This window comes from Salvelinus alpinus, chromosome 33, assembly GCF_045679555.1.
Source record: "Salvelinus alpinus chromosome 33, SLU_Salpinus.1, whole genome shotgun sequence".
In the NCBI taxonomy this organism is placed as follows: Eukaryota; Metazoa; Chordata; class Actinopteri; order Salmoniformes; family Salmonidae; genus Salvelinus; species Salvelinus alpinus.
The window spans coordinates 25,562,742-25,582,070 of NC_092118.1; the positions used below are offsets into that span (position 1 = coordinate 25,562,742).

At 44.6% G+C, this 19,329-nt stretch overlaps 1 protein-coding gene across 2 annotated transcripts in view; it reads right to left on the minus strand.

Moving 5' to 3' along the window:
- LOC139563347 (transcription initiation factor TFIID subunit 4-like) overlaps positions 1 to 17,882 on the minus strand; it is a 106,681-nt gene extending 88,799 nt beyond the window's left edge. For both annotated transcript variants that reach the window (XM_071381992.1, XM_071381991.1), the window contains exons 1-2: positions 16,526 to 17,882; positions 4,849 to 5,009 (exon numbers count right to left, since the gene is read on the minus strand). In XM_071381992.1, coding sequence (XP_071238093.1) covers positions 4,849 to 5,009; positions 16,526 to 17,858 — 1,494 coding nt within the window. In that variant the 5' untranslated portion in view covers positions 17,859 to 17,882. The remainder of the gene's footprint in view (positions 1 to 4,848; positions 5,010 to 16,525) is intronic.
- Positions 17,883 to 19,329: the final 1,447 nt, after the last annotated feature.

Genomic DNA, 19,329 nt, shown 5'->3' on the forward strand with positions numbered 1-19,329 from the left:
TTTGCATTTTATTGCATGACATAAGTATTTGATACATCAGAAAAGCAGAACTTAATATTTGGTACAGAAACCTTTGTTTGCAATTACAGAGATCATACGTTTCCTGTAGTTCTTGACCAGGTTTGCACACACTGCAGCAGGGATTTTTGCCCACTCCTCCATACAGACCGTCTCCAGATCCTTAAGGTTTCGGGGCTGTCGCTGGGCAATACGGACTTTCAGCTCCCTCCAAAGATTTTCTATTGGGTTCAGGTCTGGAGACTGGCTAGGCCACTCCAGGACCTTGAGATGCTTCTTACGGAGCCACTCCTTAGTTGCCCTGGCTGTGTGTTTCGGGTTGTTGTCATGCTGGAAGACCCAGCCACAACCCATCTTAAATGCTCTTACTGAGGGAAGGAGGTTGTTGGCCAAGATCTCGCGATACATGGCCTCATCCATCCTCCCCTCAATACGGTGCAGTCGTCCTGTCCCCATTGCAGAAAAGCATCCCCAAAGAATGATGTTTCCACCTCCATGCTTCACGGTTGGGATGGTGTTCTTGGGGTTGTACTCATCCTTCTTCTTCCTCCAAACACGGCAAGTGGAGTTTAGACCAAAAAGCTCTATTTTTGTCTCATCAGACCACATGACCTTCTCCCATTCCTCCTCTGGATCATCCAGATGGTCATTGGCAAACTTCAGACGGGCCTGGACATGCGCTGGCTTGAGCAGGGGGACCTTGCGTGCGCTGCAGGATTTTAATCCATGACGGCGTAGTGTGTTACCAATGGTTTTCTTTGAGACTGTGGTCCCAGCTCTCTTCAGGTCATTGACCAGGTCCTGCCGTGTAGTTCTGGGCTGATCCCTCACCTTCCTCATGATCATTGATGCCCCACGAGGTGAGATCTTGCATGGAGACCCAGACCGAGGGTGATTGACCGTCATCTTGAACTTCTTCCATTTTCTAATAATTGCGCCAACAGTTGTTGCCTTCTCACCAAGCTGCTTGCCTATTGTCCTGTAGCCCATCCCAGCCTTGTGCAGGTCTACAATTGTATCCCTGATGTCCTTACACAGCTCTCTGGTCTTGGCCATTGTGGAGAGGTTGGAGTCTGTTTGATTGAGTGTGTGGACAGGTGTCTTTTATACAGGTAACGCGTTCAAACAGGTGCAGTTAATACAGGTAATGAGTGGAGAACAGGAGGGCTTCTTAAAGAAAAACTAACAGGTCTGTGAGAGCCGGAATTCTTACTGGTTGGTAGGTGATCAAATACTTATGTCATGCAATAAAATGCAAATGAATTACTTAAAAATCATACAATGTGATTTTCTGGATTTTTGATTCCGTCTCTCACAGTTGAAGTGTACCTATGATAAAAATTACAGACCTCTACATGCTTTGTAAGTAGGAAAACCTGCAAAATCGGCAGTGTATCAAATACTTCTTCTCCCCACTGTATGTACAGTTGAACTCGGAAGTCGACATACACTTAGGTTGGAGTCATTAAAACTTGTTTTGCAACCACTCCACAAATTTCTTGTTAAACAAACTATAGTTTTGGCAAGTCGGTTAGGACATCTACTTCTTGCATGACACAATACATTTTTCCAACAATTGTTTACAGACAGATTTTTTCGCTTATAATTCACTGTATCACAATTCCAGTGGGTCAGAAGTTAACATACACTAAGTTGACTGTGCCTTTAAACAGCTTGGAAAATTCCAGAAAATTATGTCATGGCTTTAGAAGCTTCTGATAGGCTAATTGACATAATTTGAGTCAATTGGAGGTGTACCTTTGGATGTATTCAAGGCCTACCTTCAAACTCAGTGCCTCTTTGCTTGACATCATGGGAAAATCTAAAGAAATCAGCCAAGACCTCAGTGTTGGCTGTGTTCTGTCTCCTAGAGATGAACGTACTTTGATGTGAAAAGTGCAAATCAATATTAGAACAACAGCAAAGGACCTTGTGAAATGCTGGAGGAACCAGGTACAAAAGTATCTATATCCACAGTAAAACAAGTCCTATATTGACATAACCTGAACGTCCGCTCAGCAAGGAAGAAGCCACTGCTCCAAAACCTGCCATAAAAAAAGCCAGGCTGCGGTTTGCAACTGCACATGGGGAAATGGGAAATGGGAAAATAGAACTGTTTGGCCAAAATGACCGTCGTTATGTTTGGAGGAAAAAGGGGGATGCTTGCAAACCGAAGAACACCATCCCAACCGTGAAGCACGGGGGTGGCAGCATCATGTTGTGGGGGTGCTTTGCTGCAGGAGGGACAGGTGCATGATGGCATCATGAGGAAGGAAAATTATGTGGATATATTGAAGCAACATCTCAAGACATCAGTCAGGAAGTTGAAGCTTGGTCGCAAATGGATCTTCCAAATGGACAATGACCCCAAGCAGACTTCCAAAGGTGTGGCAAAATGGCTTAAGGACAACAAAGTCAAGGTATTGGAGTGGCCATCACAAAGCTCTGACCTCAATCCTATAGAAAATTTGTGGGCAGAACTGAAAAAGCGTGTGCGAGCAAGGAGACCTACAAACCTGACTCAGTTACACCAGCTCTATCAGGAGGAATGGGTGTAACGGCAGATTTCCTCCTCTTCGTCTGAAGAGGAGGTGTAGGGATCGGACCAAGACGCAGAATGGAAAGTGTCCATGATTTATTAACAATAAACTGAGCACTACACGAAACAAAAGCGAATCAAACCGAAAGACAGTCCCATGTGGCACGAACACTGACACGAAATACAAACACCCACAAACACACACGTGAACCCCGGCTGCCTAAGTATGATTCTCAAATAGGGACAACGATTGACAGCTGCCTCTGATTGAGAATCATACCAGGCCGAACGCACAAAACCCCAACATAGAAAACAACACATAGACAACCCACCCAACTCACGCCCTGACCATACTAAATAAATACAAAACAAGAGAAAACAGGTCAGGAACGTGACAATGGGCCAAAATTCACCCAACTTATTGTGGGAAGCTTGTGGAAGGCTACCCGAAATGTCTGACCCAAGTTAAACAATTTAAAGGCAATGCTACCAAATACTAATATAGTGTATGCAAACTTCTGACCCACTGGGAAGGTGATGAAATAAATAAAAGCTGAAATAAATCATTCTCTCCACTATTATTCTGACATTTCACATTCTTAAAATAAAGTGGTGATCCTAACTGACCCAAGACAGGGAATTTTTACTAGAATTAAATGTAAGAAATTGTGAAAAAACTGAGTTTAAATGTATTTGGCTAAGGTGTATGTAAACTTCCGACTTCAACTGTATACTGTAGCTAAGAAAGTAATACTAAGTGTGTATGTTGTGTAGTAAGCTGTTAGTAGCCAATGTGCATCACTCTAATACTTTGGTCCCTTTCCCCCTCATAACTGGTGGTGCACATGTAGCCTATAGCCTGTTTTAGAGAAATATCCTTGAATAATGTAAGAGATTTCATTGTCTGCTTATATGCCCCCTTTATTTATCCTACGGTTCTGACTTGGTGTAAGAAACTGTAAGAAAGGCCTATGTTCTGAGTTCTGTCACTGTACATTTCAAAAGTGCTGAACAAATAGTTATATTGACTATGTCCGTCTTAGCTCGCGCATTAATGTCTTAATCGAAATTACGGATTGCCTCTTATCCACTCATCATTCCCTTATGCCATAATTTGTACATCTCAATTTTCAGTAGAAACCACATTTGTTTAAGCAAGTCAGCCATATGAGCTATGTTTTTTAAAAAGGCAGTAAATGAGGCTGAATTAACTGTTTAGCTGCCAGACAAGGTTCCGCTGATAGCCAGGTGTAGCAGTGGTAAGGATTCATTCTTTGGTGCTGAAAATAAATCTCTGCTGTTGGGACAGCTTTATGTAGGCCCTAACAGTTTGTGGGTACCGTTTGTCACCTTTATAGTGCAATTAATGTATTGTTTAGTGTTGTGTAGTGGCTTTGCTGGCATGCAAAAAAATAAAAAAGAGTTTGCCCCACCAAGATTGACATGCTAAAATCGCCACTGCAATTAATAACATTTCCACAGGGGATAATAAGCACATTTCTATGAAATATTTACCAGCTCATTCAATTTTTAAAATAGAAGACCCGGAAGAGTCATTCAAATAAGGTTCTTAAGCCAGAGCTACTGCTCTATCAAAATAATACTATATAATTACACATAAAAACACAATACAAATGTTTGTGTCAAATACAGACCTGTCTGGATAAAAGCTCAATCGGCTAAGACCTGACAAATGTAACATGTCTAAACTGACATAATGTAAGTCAGATAGATTATATTTTGTTCACTAGTTTCAGATCACAGTTTACACTATACGCATACAAATACAATGTTGTTACTACAGCAATTACAGTTACCAGAAGGACATAATGTAAAGTGTTACGACAACCATAAATCTATTCCAATTGTCTCAGAGGCTTCAGTAATGTAAAGTGAGACTACAGAGAGACAGCTAGGTGGCAGGCTATAACCACTTAATCTCTTTTGTTATCGTCAGGGAATGTGTCTGCATACATTTGACAGTCAAATTCTTTACAACTATACCTAATGGTAAAACCTAGCTACCTAGAGCAGCCCAGTGTGTAGATTAGTCTTCTATGAAATAGATTACCACTTCAACATCCTATGCAATGCAGGCCTTTCCATCATAAGGAATATCAAATTATGAGTTTCCCAAAAGCCAGAGGAGATATACATTCAGCAACTGTATTTTTCAATGTAATGAACTAAATCCATATTTTTTCATTAATATATCCCTCTGTGTAACTGATTCACTGAACAACTAAGGGCATGTCACACTGTGGTAGTGACAGTGGGGTAGTAACTCTTACCTGTGGGGTAGTTGCTCTGAAGGTGGCCCCTGCAGTGGGTGTGGCAGTTCTGGGGAGGATGTTGTTCTGGGCCTGGGCCTGGGCTTGGGCCTGTGCCTGGGCAAGGGCCTGCTGTGGGACCATCACCAGCTGACCCATCTCAGTGCGCACCAACACCATTCCTAGAGGGCAGACAGAGCAATCACACACAATATACTCAGTCAAAGTCAATACACTGACCTAAAAGGCACCTGGGCTGGCTGTCAATGAAATGCACCTATTTCAGTCACATAGTGACCCTCGAAAGTGACAAGGAGACCAGTGACAAGGAGATAACGTTGGATTTATGAAACAGTAGTCTCAATTCTGATGTTCATTTTGATTTCCTAATGCCATGTTCAATCTGCACATGAGAGCAGTACATTCCATTTACATCAGCATCAAATAGAATGAGAAATTATAGAGATTTTATTACACAGTGTATATGTTACTGAACATAAATGCCTCAAACAGATTTCCATAAGCCTCCTCTAGATTAACTCAGAGACTCAGAGAAAATGTAACTATATTATACTACACATTTTCTCACTAACACACAAAAGCTACTTTAATCACTGAACATTTTGGGTAGGGTAATGGGTATGCTATAAGAGTAATGTCCAGACACAAGTAGACCCTATGTGACTTACAATATGTGTAGATCTCTGCAGAGGAACAACTGAAACAACAGCATACCACCCTGCATCTCCCTGCTGGTTTGCCTCTGAAGCTAAGCAGGGTTGTTCCTGGTCAGTCCCTGGATGGGATACCAGATAATGTTGGAGGGCTGATAGGAGGCACTCTTTCCTCTGGTCTAAAAAATTCCCCAGGGCAGTGATTTGGGACATGTCCCTGTGTAGGGTGCAGAATTTTGGATGGGACGTTAAATAGATGTGTTGACTCCCTGGCTGCGTTTACACAGGAAGCTCCATTCTGAAATGCTTTCCACTAATTGGTATTTTGACCAATCACATCAGATCCTTTTACATCAAGTTCCTCTAAGGCAAGGTTTCCCAAACTCGGTCCGGGTGTCACGGTTCATGAATCCACTGCCTCACTCTCTCTTTTCTCTCTCTATTTCGCTCTCTCTCTCTCTCTCTCTCTCTCTCTCTCTCTCTCGTGTTTGTGTGGGCGTGGTTCCCAATCTTGGCCTGATTGTCTGCGCCAGCTGGAATTAATTATCTTCCCCTTTATATGTTCTGTAACCTGTGTTTCTTGTTGTCAGATCGTTGTTTCTTCCCTGAGGTTGTGTCGTGTGTCAGTGCTCATTCTCTCGCCGCCCTTGTGTGGATTATCTGCTGTGCTCCTTCCTACCCAGCCGGACACACTCCCTTGGATTTCTCAGCACGCTATCATCAGAGGATGCGCCCTAGGCCCTGGGTTGGATTACGTCTGAGTATATTCTGTCTGTCCTGTTGATGTTGTAAACTGTTTCATTAAACCATCGTTGCTTGCATCTTGCATCCGCCTCTGTATTGTGACAGAACGATCTGACCAGACCATGGATGCAGCGAGTTCAACGAGTCTGACCGAATTCATTTCCCGCAGTATCACGAGAATGGATCAACAAGAGGAGAACATCTCCAGCACAGGTCGGGCAGTACAAGCCATGGCGACGCAGGTATCCCAGCTGACCCAACAATTACAACATCTGAGGGGTCTCGCTGCGCCACCTACACCGGCAGTTCCACACGCCCCGCCAGAGCTGGATTCTCAGCTAGAGCCACGGCTACCGACACCAGAGGGTTATTCAGGTGATCCGGACTATTGTAGAGCTTTTCTTACGAGATGTTCCATGCATTTCTCGTTGCAGCCACGGACCTTCAACCAGGAACAGTCTAAGGTAGCATTCGTACTCACCCTGCTATCCGGAAAAGCGGCTCTTTGGGGAACGGCGGTGTGGGCGAACCAGGACCCATGCTGCACCTCTTTCCAGACACTCTCCGAGGAGATGAGAAGAGTCTTCGATCGGGCCGTGGCGGGTAGGGAGGCGGCCAGACTACTCGCTGACCTTCGCCAAGGAGACCGTTCAGTATCGGAATATTCCATTCAATTCCGCACTCTGGCTGCAGGGTGTCAGTGGAACGAGGAGGCGCAGTGGGACATGTTCCTGCATGGGCTGGAGGACCGGGTTCAGAAGGAGATTTATGTTCTGGATCTTCCCAGGAGTTTAAATGGACTAGTGGAATTAGCCTTGAGGGTCGACGCTCGTCTGAGTCGTATTGGCCGCCGAGCATGCCCTAACAGACCGTATAACAACACGGAGGACTGGCATGCCAGCGGCGGGAACACGGCCAGTTCAGACTTCGCTCACGAACTCATGCAGCGGGGAAGAGCTCGCCTCTCTCGGGAGGAGAGGGAGAGGCGGAGATCCCAAGGACTCTGTCTCTACTGTGGTAGAGCGGACCACTTTATCCATTCCTGCCCGGTAAAAGATCAAGCCCGGTAGTAAGTATGAGGCTACTATCGGGTGGTGTCACCATAGAGAAGACCTCATCATCCACCCTCCTCCCGGTAAGACTAAGATGGGCCACCCACACGCACGACACCCAAGCCTTACTGGACTCAGGAGCAGAGGGTAATTTCATGGACTTCAAGCTCGCTCACAAGCTCCAGATTCCTATCACCTCACTCACGCACAAGATATCCGTCAACGCTCTCAATGGTCAAGAACTCCCCAACATTTCTCACACCACTGAACCTATCACACTCATCACTTCCGGCAATCACACTGAGACATTATCATTTCTACTCATGGACTCACCTCTGGCACCATTAGTTCTCGGCCACCCTTGGCTCACCCAACACAACCCCAGAGTTGACTGGGGTCAGAACTCTATATCCATGTGGAGTAACAAGTGTCTTGAGTCCTGTTTAGTGTCGGCTTGTTCATCTGTGTCTGATTCTGTGTTTCTAGAGGAGGCAGTGGATTTGTCTAACGTGCCCGTTGAATACCTCGACCTGAAGGAGGTGTTCAGTAAGTCCCGTGCTGCTTCTCTTCCTCCGCATCGTCCCTATGACTGTGCAATAGAATTATTGCCAGGTGAGTCTCCGCCTAAGGGTAAGTTATATTCTCTCTCTGTTCCTGAGAGGGAGGCTATGGAGAGATACATCTCTGATTCTCTGACATCTGGATTCATTCGTCCTTCCTCTTCGCCAGCGGGGGCGGGGTTCTTCTTTGTGGGGAAGAAGGACGGATCTCTGCGTCCTTGCATTGATTACCGTGGGTTGAATAACATCACAGTGAAGAATACCTATCCCTTACCGTTGATGTCCTCAGCCTTTGAAAGGTTACAGGGAGCATCTGTGTTCACTAAGTTGGATTTACGTAATGCTTATCATTTGGTTCGCATAAGGAGGGGGGACGAATGGAAAACAGCGTTTAACACCCCCAGAGGGCATTTCGAGTATTTGGTCATGCCTTTCGGGCTATCCAACTCCCCAGCGGTTTTCCAGGCACTCGTCAATGACGTGCTGAGAGATATGATTGATCAGTTCATATATGTTTACCTGGATGACATACTGATTTTTTCTTCTTCTCTCCAGGAACATGGTCAGCACGTCAGACGAGTGCTCCAGAGGTTGTTGGAGAATGGACTTTTTGTCAAGGCGGAGAAATGCATTTTTCATGCACAATCCGTTCCATTCCTAGGTTACATCGTCTCGACTGAAGGTATTCGCATGGATCCTGACAAGATTAAGGCTGTGGTGGAGTGGCCAAGCCCAGATTCCCGTAAGGCCCTACAGAGGTTTCTGGGATTCGCCAATTTCTACCGGCGTTTTGTTCGCAACTTTAGCCAGATAGTCGCTTCCCTTACCGCCTTAACCTCCCCCAGAGTGACGTTCAGGTGGACCGATACAGCCGAGGCTGCATTCGTCAAACTCAAGAGCCGCTTTGTTTCGGCCCCCATCCTCATAGCTCCCGATCCCTCGCGTCAGTTCGTGGTGGAGGTGGACGCTTCAGAGGTGGGGGTAGGTGCGGTACTTTCCCAACGTGCCGCTTCTGACAACAAGATGCACCCTTGCGCGTTCCTTTCCCATCGGTTATCACCTGCGGAACGCAACTACGACATTGGCAACAGAGAGTTGTTGGCAGTAAAGTTAGCACTGGAGGAGTGGCGCCATTGGTTAGAGGGTTCGGGGGTACCTTTTATAGTTTGGACCGATCACAAGAATTTGGAATATATCAGAACAGCCAAGAGACTCAACTCCAGGCAGGCGCGGTGGGCACTCTTTTTCGGACGTTTTGACTTCTCTCTCTCGTATCGCCCGGGTTCCAAGAACGTCAAACCCGATTCCCTTTCTCGCATTTTTGACCATTCCGAACGCCCATCCACTCCCGAGTGCATCCTACCCAGGACCCTAGTGGTCTCCACACTTATATGGGAGGTTGAATCGAGGGTCAGAACGGCCTTAGAAGGGGTAACGCCTCCGCCCGGTTGTCCGCCTAATCGGTTGTTTGTACCGGAGGGGTGTCGGTCCGATGTTATTCGGTGGGGGCATTGCTCCAACGTAGCGTGTCATCCAGGAGTCAGCCGTACTAGCTTTTTAGTGAAGCAACGCTTTTGGTGGCCGCTGATGGCTCGTGACATTCACAGTTTTGTCTTGGCTTGCTCGGTTTGTGCCACTGGGAAGAGTTCTAATCGACCCCCAGATGGGTTACTCCAACCGCTGTCGGTCCCTTCGAGACCCTGGTCCCACATCGCGCTAGATTTTGTTACCGGTCTCCCGCCCTCCCAGGGCAGGACGGTTGTTTTGACCGTGGTGGACCGGTTCTCGAAGGCGGCTCATTTTATTCCCTTGCCTAAATTACCATCTGCCAAGGAAACAGCGGTAACGGTCGTGGATCATGTCTTTCGCTTACATGGCCTGCCGATGGACGTAGTTTCTGACCGGGGGCCCCAATTTGTGTCCAAGTTTTGGCAGGAGTTTTGTAGGTTACTGGGAGCGAGTGTCAGTCTTTCTTCAGGGTTTCATCCCCAGAGCAACGGTCAAACGGAGAGGGCCAACCAAGATTTGGAGAGAGTGTTGCGATGTTTGGTTTCTAAGAACCCCTCTTCCTGGAGTCAACAACTCTCTATGGTTGAGTACGCTCACAATTCGTTGCCAGTGGCAGCCACGGGTCTCTCTCCGTTTGAGTGTAGTTTAGGTTACCAGCCACCTATCTTTCCCAGTACAGAGTCCGAGGTCACTGTTCCCTCCGCTCACGCTTTCATCCAGAGGTGCCATCACGCATGGAGCAGAGCCCGTGAGACTCTCCTCCGGGTGGGGGCGCGCACCAAGGCTAAGGCCGATCGCCACCGGTCGAAGCCTCCGGTATACGTCGTTGGACAAAGAGTGTGGCTTTCTACGAGGAACATTCCACTCCGATCCGTTTCTAACAAGCTTGCCCCCAAATTTATCGGGCCGTTCAAGGTCACCAGGATCATTAGTCCGGTGGCGGTCCGGCTCAAGCTTCCTCCGGCGTATAGGAGAATTCATCCTACCTTCCATGTGTCCAAGATAAAACCGGTGTTTCAGGCACGCATTAACCCGCCGGTCCCGGTTCCCCCGCCGCCACGACTTGTTGATGGGGAGACCACCTTTTCTGTCAATCGGATTTTGAACTCGAGAAGGAGGGGACGCGGATTCCAGTACCTGGTAGACTGGGAGGGTTACGGTCCGGAGGAGAGAAGTTGGGTACCCGCTAGGGACATTCTGGATCACTCCCTTATCGATGATTTCAATCGACAGGTAAATTTGCCTGGGAACGCCAAGAGGCGTTCCTAGGGGGGGGGGTATTGTCACGGTTCATGAATCCACTGCCTCACTCTCTCTTTTCTCTCTCTATTTCGCTCTCTCTCTCTCTCTCTCTCTCTCTCTCTCTCTCTCTCTCGTGTTTGTGTGGGCGTGGTTCCCAATCTTGGCCTGATTGTCTGCGCCAGCTGGAATTAATTATCTTCCCCTTTATATGTTCTGTAACCTGTGTTTCTTGTTGTCAGATCGTTGTTTCTTCCCTGAGGTTGTGTCGTGTGTCAGTGCTCATTCTCTCGCCGCCCTTGTGTGGATTATCTGCTGTGCTCCTTCCTACCCAGCCGGACACACTCCCTTGGATTTCTCAGCACGCTATCATCAGAGGATGCGCCCTAGGCCCTGGGTTGGATTACGTCTGAGTATATTCTGTCTGTCCTGTTGATGTTGTAAACTGTTTCATTAAACCATCGTTGCTTGCATCTTGCATCCGCCTCTGTATTGTGACACCGGGGGCCCCACGGGTGCACATTTTGGGTTTTGCCCTAGCACTACACAGCTGATTCAAATAACCAACTCATCATCAAGCTTTGATTATTTGAATCAGCTGTGTAGTGCTAGGGCAAAAAAAAAAACGGGAGGGGGGCCTTTGGGAAACCTTGCTCTGAAGAATGAACGTGTCCAGATCCTCAAAAAGTTATACAGATACACCATTGAGAGCATCTTGACTGGCTGCATCACCACTTGGTACGGCAACTGAAAGGCACCCAACTGCAAGGCGCTACAGAGGGTGGTGAGTAAGGCCCTGTACATCACTGGGGGCGAGCTGCCATCCAGGACCTCTATTCCAGGTGTTGTCAGAGGAAGGCCCAAAAATGTTTCAAAGATTCCAGCCACCCAAGCCATAGACTGTTCTCTCTGCTATAGTACAGCACAGCAAGCAGTACCAATGCACCAAGTCTGGAAACAACAGGACCCTGAACAGCTTCTATTCCCAAACCATAAGTCTGCTAAATAGCTAATCAAATGGATACTCAGACTATCTGCATTGACCCTTTTAGCACTAACTCTCTTGCACTCTACGCACACACACTGGACTCTACCCACACACTCATACATACTGTACCTACACCCCAACACACACATACACTACATAATTACAGCCTGAATTTAAAATACAGTAGATTCAATTTAGATGTTTTGTTACTGGCCTACACACAATACCCTATAATGTCAAAGTGGAATTATGTTTTTCTAAATGTTTACAAATTAATAAAAAATGAAAAGCTGAAATGTCTTGAGTCAATAAGTATTCAACCACTTTGTTACTGGTAAGCCTAAATAAATTCTGGAGTAAAAATGTGCTTAAGAAGTCACATAATAAGTTGCATGGACTCATTCTGTGTTCAATAATAGTGTTTAACATGATTTTTTATGACTACCACATCTCTGTACCCACACATACAATTATCTGTAAGGTCCCTCAGTCGAGAAGTGCATTTCAAACACAGATTCAACCACAAAGACCTGGGAGGTTTTCCAATGCCTTGCAAAGAAGGGCACCTATTGGTAGATGTGTAAAGATTTTTTAAAAGCAGACATGGAATATCCCTTTGAGCATGGTGAAGTTATTAACTACACATTGGATGGTGTATCAATACACCCAGTCACAAAGATACAGGCGTCCTTCCTAACTGAGTTAATGGAAAGGAAGGAAACTGCTCAGGGATTCACCATGAGGCCAAAGCAGACGTTAAAACAGTAAAAGTTGAATGGCTGTGATAGCAGAAAACTGAGGATGAATCAACAACATTGTAGTTACTCCACAATACTAACCTAATTGACAGAGTGAAAAGAAGGAAGTCTGTACATCAGAGGAGGCTGGTGGGAGGAGCTAAAAGAGGACGGGCTCATTGTAATGTCTAGAATTGAATAAATGGAACGGAGGCAAACATGTGGTTTCCATTTGTTTGATGTGTTGGATACCGTTTCATCAATTCCATTCCAGTCTTTATGATGAGCCCATCCTCCTTTAGCTCCTCCCAACAGCCTCCTCTGATGTACATAATAAAAATATTACAAAACATGCATCCTGTTTGCAACAAGGCACTAAACTAATACTGACAAAAATGTTGCAAAGCAATTCACTTTTTGTCCTGAATACAAAGTGCTGTGTTTGGGGCAAATCCAATAGAACACATTACTGAGTACCACTCTCCTTATTTTCAAGCATAGTGGTGGCTGCATCATGTCATGGGTCTGCTTGTAATCATTAAGGACAGGGGAGTTTTTCAGGATAAAAAATAAATGGAAAGGAGATAAGCACAGGGAAAATCCTAGAGGAAAACCTGGTTTAGTCTGTTTTCCATCAGACACTGGAAAATTAATTCACTTTTCACTAGGACAATAACCTAAAACACAATGCCAAATCTACACTGAAGTTACTTACCAAGAAGACAGTGAATGTTCCCGAGTGACCGAGTTACAATTTCTAAAAACATGTATTCACTTTGTCATTATGGGGTATTGTATGTAGATGGGTGCTAAGTTTTTTTTTTATCCATTTTGAATTCAGGCTGTAACGCAACAAAATGTAGAATAAGTCAAAGGGTGTGAATAGTTTCTAAAGGCATTGAATAGTCACCTCAACTACCTCGTACCCCTGCACACCGACTCGGTATTGGTACTCCCTGTATATAGTAGCAATGTTATTTTTAATCTTTATTTAAACATTTTATTCACTGTGTATTCATTCCTCGTGTCAGTATTTGTATTTTTATCTTCAACTTTGTTGTTGGAAAAGACCAGTAAGCATTTCACGGTTAGTCTACACCTGTTGTTTACGAAGCATGTGACAAATACAATTTTATTTGACATCAGATATTTTTCAGAGCTGATCTGATAAGTCAACATACAAAAATATCTGAATTAGGCTGCCTGTGTAAATGCCACATCAGTGGTCAGTAAAGATCCCATGGCTCTTATCATAAGAGTAGGGGTGTTAACCCCAGTGTCCTGGCTAAATTCCCAATCTGGCCCTCATACCATCATGGCCACCTAATCATCCCCCCTCCTCTGAAACTATTCCACAGGTTGTTGCCGTAAATGAGAATGTGTTCTCAGTCAACTTACCTGGGAAAATAAGGGTTGAATAACATAACCAAATAGTCTCTTAAACAGCACGTTGCATGTGATCTGTCCCCTTCACTGTTCTGAGCCTGCCTGAACAGCCTCATAGACAGGTGCTTACTCATTCAAACCCCAGAGTTAGAAAAACAGATCAGATGAACTTGCTAAACAACAGGTGAACTTCAACTTGCCACCTTCAACTCATAAACAAGTAACCTCAATTGAATCCTCTGAAAGCAGGCAATCAGAACACTAAGTCCTTTAGACACAACCTCAATCTCAGTCATAAAAGTGAGCCTCAAGTCATCAGAGCATGACTGTCTCATTGTTTTTAAACGCACACAGCATGGATTCATTCAGACTGTTCATTTAGCGCTTGCAAACACATGGAGACCTAATCATGCGCCACGCTGAGCACATATGCAGCACTCACAGTGGATTGTCTTCAGGCATGTATTGGTGAGATGAGATGCAATATGGTCTAGCGGTTGAGAAATGCTCATAAACTCATGAATTGCCAGACAGCGATGTGCTCTGGGACAGGAGTTCCCTGCACTCCATGAAACATCTCTTCTCCATTTAACTGAGGTTTGAATGATTCTGCAAATCAGAATAGATCATACCAGAGGTATGCATATCCCGCTATTTGTTTATTTTAAATGTGTAACTTTGAGGGTATTATAGGACAGTGGCAAGTCTAATCTCCACTAAGCTCTAGTGGAGATTAGACTTTCCACTGTCCTATAAAAGAGTCATCCAGCTCGGGCGATATGGACAAAAAATCCATATTGCGATAAATTGCCTGAATTAATGCAATAACAATAATTTAATTATCCTTTAAACTACTACTAGTTTGATGGTTGTAGCCATCAATTGTCCCATTAACAATCACCCATATTAGCAATCTTATTTCATTTCAAATTTCATATTTCTCTAGTATAGGCTACTTGTCGTAATGAACAATATCAGCAAAATGCCTGTGATAAGTGATCAGTGCTGTAGGTGTGGAAAGTCCCTATTCTAATTCCTATTCTCTACTGAGTCAAAGTTTTTGAGCAACATGAAAAAATGAGCACATACAAAATGCATGAGTAGGCCTATCTGTCTGCTGGGCCAACACAGTGATATTGTTCCTTATGGAACTTGAGTGACTCTTTCACGTGCCTCATGCAGCTCATGGTAACAACTTTGAGAGATGAATACCAATAGAGGAGATCATGTCTTGTGTTTTTTATGTCCTGCCACTTCATTAAACTTACCCATTGGCAAAATATGTACATGCTTGTGATGTGAGAAAAGTCATTTGATTGGGTGATATCAAGCAGATTTGTGGAACTTTCTTAGAACTGGAATGATGCATGCCATTGTGTACTGTGTTCTGTCATATTGTCAATGCTATTGAAATATACTGTATATTATATTCAGTATACCAGTAGGCATTTTTGTCACCATACCAACTGAGCAGCAAACATTTTGCTCACATGCAGTCTTGGTTGTGATCTTTGTGTTGTACTGATAATGGGTGTCATGAATCATGTAATAACTTTATTCAATTTCAGATATGTCTTCAACATTATACAGAATTAACCTAAAATCAATACAGATGTAAAGGAGAAGATTTTTTGTTTTTTTTAACAACCAAATCTCAATTTTTTTAATGTAAATGATGGGTTATTAGCGTCCAGACAACCTTTTTATGATTTCACGTGTTAGAGAAACTTACCCCAAACAGCAAATAACTTCCTCATCTGTGTTGTGTAGTATGGGGGCCCCCAAAAAAACATGAACAAAGGCTCCAGAAACAACCAAATACATCTTTTTAGAAAAACCAAAGCTCTCAGTATAGTGACGCAGCTCTTTAGATGTTCTACACAATAAATTGTGTTATTCTGAACATTTATTCCGCAATGTTATATTCCCCTTTGCGTGACTCGGGCAGTTTCCCCTAACCAGGTGTTCCATTCTCCATGTAGCCTGCTGCTACAGGTAATTGCCAAGAAAACACCAACATAAAGCATTTTAATAGCACGTTGGAACACCACAAACGACAAAAACAGCTTCAATGTGCCTTGGCATAGATTCTACAAGGGCCTGAAACTTCCTGTGTGTAAGCACCCCATGCTTTCAGTATACTTAGTATCCATCATTTATTCAAGTGGTACCTTTATTTTGGCGGTTACCTGTAAAATGGACGGAGAGGTATCGCTCGTCACAAAAAAAAATGATATATAATGTTGCGGATAAAGTTCGGAATGGCACATATGTAAAACAACTAAAGACCTGCATCATTATACTGACAAAAAAGGACACATTTGTTTTTGGAGCCTTTGTTCGTGTTTTTCAGGGCCCCTATACTACACAACGAGGATGAGAAGAGATTTGCTGTTTGGGGCAAGTTTCTAAAAAACATGTGAAATCACACAAAAGGTGTCTGGACCCTTCTATAACATGACATTTGGATCAAAAATATAGATTTGGTTGTAAAAAAACTACTTCTCCTTTAATCTGTACAGAATGTACAGATTTAAATCTGTATTGACAGGTGTTTTATCAAATGAATGCTACTTTGCCCAAAGCACATTCAGAAGCTGCTGCGTCTTTTGGAATCTTCAGGAAGTGAACAGGGAAATGATGAAGAAACACATCACATGTCCAGGTAATGTTTTACATTAAAGTACAAAATTGATGTAATGACAAAGCACAGGGCTCTCAAAAAGACCTGCCCAGTTTCATTGTTTTGATCTGAGCAGATTTCCCCTCTCTCTGATTTGAAGAGAAATTCATCCTCCTAACACCTTACCCGGTGGGATGGTAAACCCAGGTGGCAGTTGAATGGTCGTCTGTTGTTGTTGGGGGGGTCTGACAATCAGCTGGGGGGCAACAATCCTTTGAGCTGCTTGGACTCCCAGTTGAAGCAGAGGCTGTGTAGCTGTGGCCACAGACGGTGACGCTGGCCTTACCATTCCAACCGTTGTAGTGACAGTTTGTCCAACAACATTGACAGCAGGCTTTGCCATGACAAGACTTGCAGTAGAAGTCGCTGCTAGGTTGAAAACAGCAGAGGGAGAGGAAACAGAGCTTATTACGGAATTGACAACACCTAACGGACTGGACATTACTATTTTGGACTGCACGGGAGCGTCCGACTTCGCTTCAGAACCCTCTTTTTTGTGGTTCACTTGCGAAGCTGCTGCAGATGTGATCGGTCCTATCGCGCCTTGTTTAACCAAGGCCGAGACGGTAGTGCCATTTCCATTCTGCGCGATGCTCGCTACAATGTGACTTGGTAGTCTTTGCAAAGCAATAGTAGGAGTCCCCTTATCCAGGGGAATCGCTGATTGAGTTGAGGAAATGCTGGAGCTAGATAAAGTGAAATTCGTCGTATTTACACAAGATGTAACGTCAACGGTCCGACTTGAGTTTGCTGCACTTGCACTGCTAGACACAGTGCCAACGTTATTAATCAACGCATCAGTTCCTGCCGCAGGGGGATTATTCCTTGACGTTGCCGCTCCTCCGGTACCGTTCAAACTCTGTATTCCCGCCGATGCACTCCGTAACGATGCAGTTATGCGTTTTCTTGGATGATCGACACTGTCTGTTGATGTCTGACCTGAAGCCAGAGTGGAACCTCGGCTGGTGGTGGTGCTGCTGATGATGCTGCTGTTGTTGACAAGCGGAGAAGTTGCTACACCACCAGATGCAGGTACTGTTGTGATAGATGATGTTCCATGCGATTGCAAACCGCTCTTGGTAGCGTTTACCCCGGTCCCTGAAGTGGTGGAAGCTTCCTCAAAGGACGGAATAGAACTCAGCGAAGAAGATGTAACAGTTTTCTCTGAGCTAATTTCGTTAGAGTTCATCTCCTGGTGCATCCCAGCTTCATGTTGTCCTTGTTGTTGTTGCTGCTGCTGTACTAGTGTAGTAACGTTACCCACTTGGGCTGGTAGCGTTTTCCCTAAGTGATGGTTTGCAGTGACTGTAGACCCAGCACCTCTGTTTTCAGACTGAGTATTTGCAGGGTTGCTTCGTCCAACAAGTTGTGACTCCAAAGAGCCCACTAAATCGCTCACAGCTTTTTCATCCACCTCAGAAAATAGCATATCTTCCAGTGGGTCGGAGGTGCCCGCCATCTTTGATCATAGATCGCTGTCTAAAAATTGTAAATTAATGAAATGCGCATGCGTGTTACTAGGCATTGTGGGAATTAATCTGACGTCAAAGCGATAATATTGATGTTTTTTTTCTAATTTCATTGATTAATAAATGTATTACAAAACATAATAGTGTAGTAAGGAAATTGTTTAGCAGGTTACATTTCAGCACGTAATAAAGTGGGAGTTCTCACATAAACTCAGAAACCTCACATTTTATTATGGCACTGAAAATAGGCTTTAGTCTGGGCGGTCTTTTTTATTTTTTTATTTCACCTTTATTTAACCAGGTAGGCCAGTTGAGAACAAGTTCTTATTTACAACTGCGACCTGGCCAAGATAAAGCAAAGCAGTGCAACACAAACAACAACACAGAGTTACACATGGAATAAACAAGCGTACAGTCAATAACATATGTGTGCAAATGAGGTAAGATTAGGGAGGTAATGCAATAAATAGGCCGTAGAGGCGAAGTAATTACAATTTAGCAATTAACACTGGAGTGATAGGTGTGCAGAAGATGAATGTGCATGTCGAGATACTGGGGTGCAAAGGAGCAAAAAATTATAATACTATGGGGATGAGGATGTTGGATAGGCTGTACAGGTGCAATGATCTGTGAGCTGCTCTGACAGCTGATGCTTAAAGTTAATGAGGGAGAAATGCGTCTCCAGCTTCAGTGATTCGTTCCAGTCATTGGCAGCAGAGAACTGGAAGGAAGGACGACCAAAGAAGGAATTGGCTTTGGGCGTGACCAGTGAGATATGCCTGCTGGAGCGCGTTCTACGGGTGGGTGTTGTTATCGTGATCAGTGAGCTGAGATAAGGCGGAGCTTTACCTAGCAAAGACTTATAGATGACCTGGAGCCAGTGGGTCTGGCGACCAATATGTAGCGAGGGCCAGCCGACTAGAGCATACAGGCCGCAGCGGTGGGTGTTATAAGGGGCTTTGGTGACAAAACGGATTGCACTGTGATAGACTGCATCCAGTTTGCTGAGTAGAGTATTGGAACCTATTTTGTAAATGACATCGCCCGAAGTCAAGGATCGGTAGGATAGTCAGTTTTACGAGGGTATGTTTGGCAGCATGAGTGAAGGATGCTTTGTTACGAAATAGGAAGCCGATTCTAGATTTAATTTTGGATTGGAGATGCTTAATGTGAGTCTGGAAGGAGAATTTACAGTCTAACTAGACACCTAGGTATTTGTAGTTGTCCACATATTCTAAGTCAGAACCGTCCAGAGTAGTGATGCTGGACGGGCGGGCAGGTGCGGGCAGCGATCGGTTGAAGAGCATGCATTTAGTTTTACTGGCATTTAAGAGCAGTTGGAGGCCACAGAAGGAGAGTTGTATGGCATTGAAGCTCGTCTGGAGGTTAGCTAACACAGTGTCCAAAGAAGGGCCAGAAGTATGCAGAATGGTGTTGTCTTCGTAGAGGTGGATCAGAGAA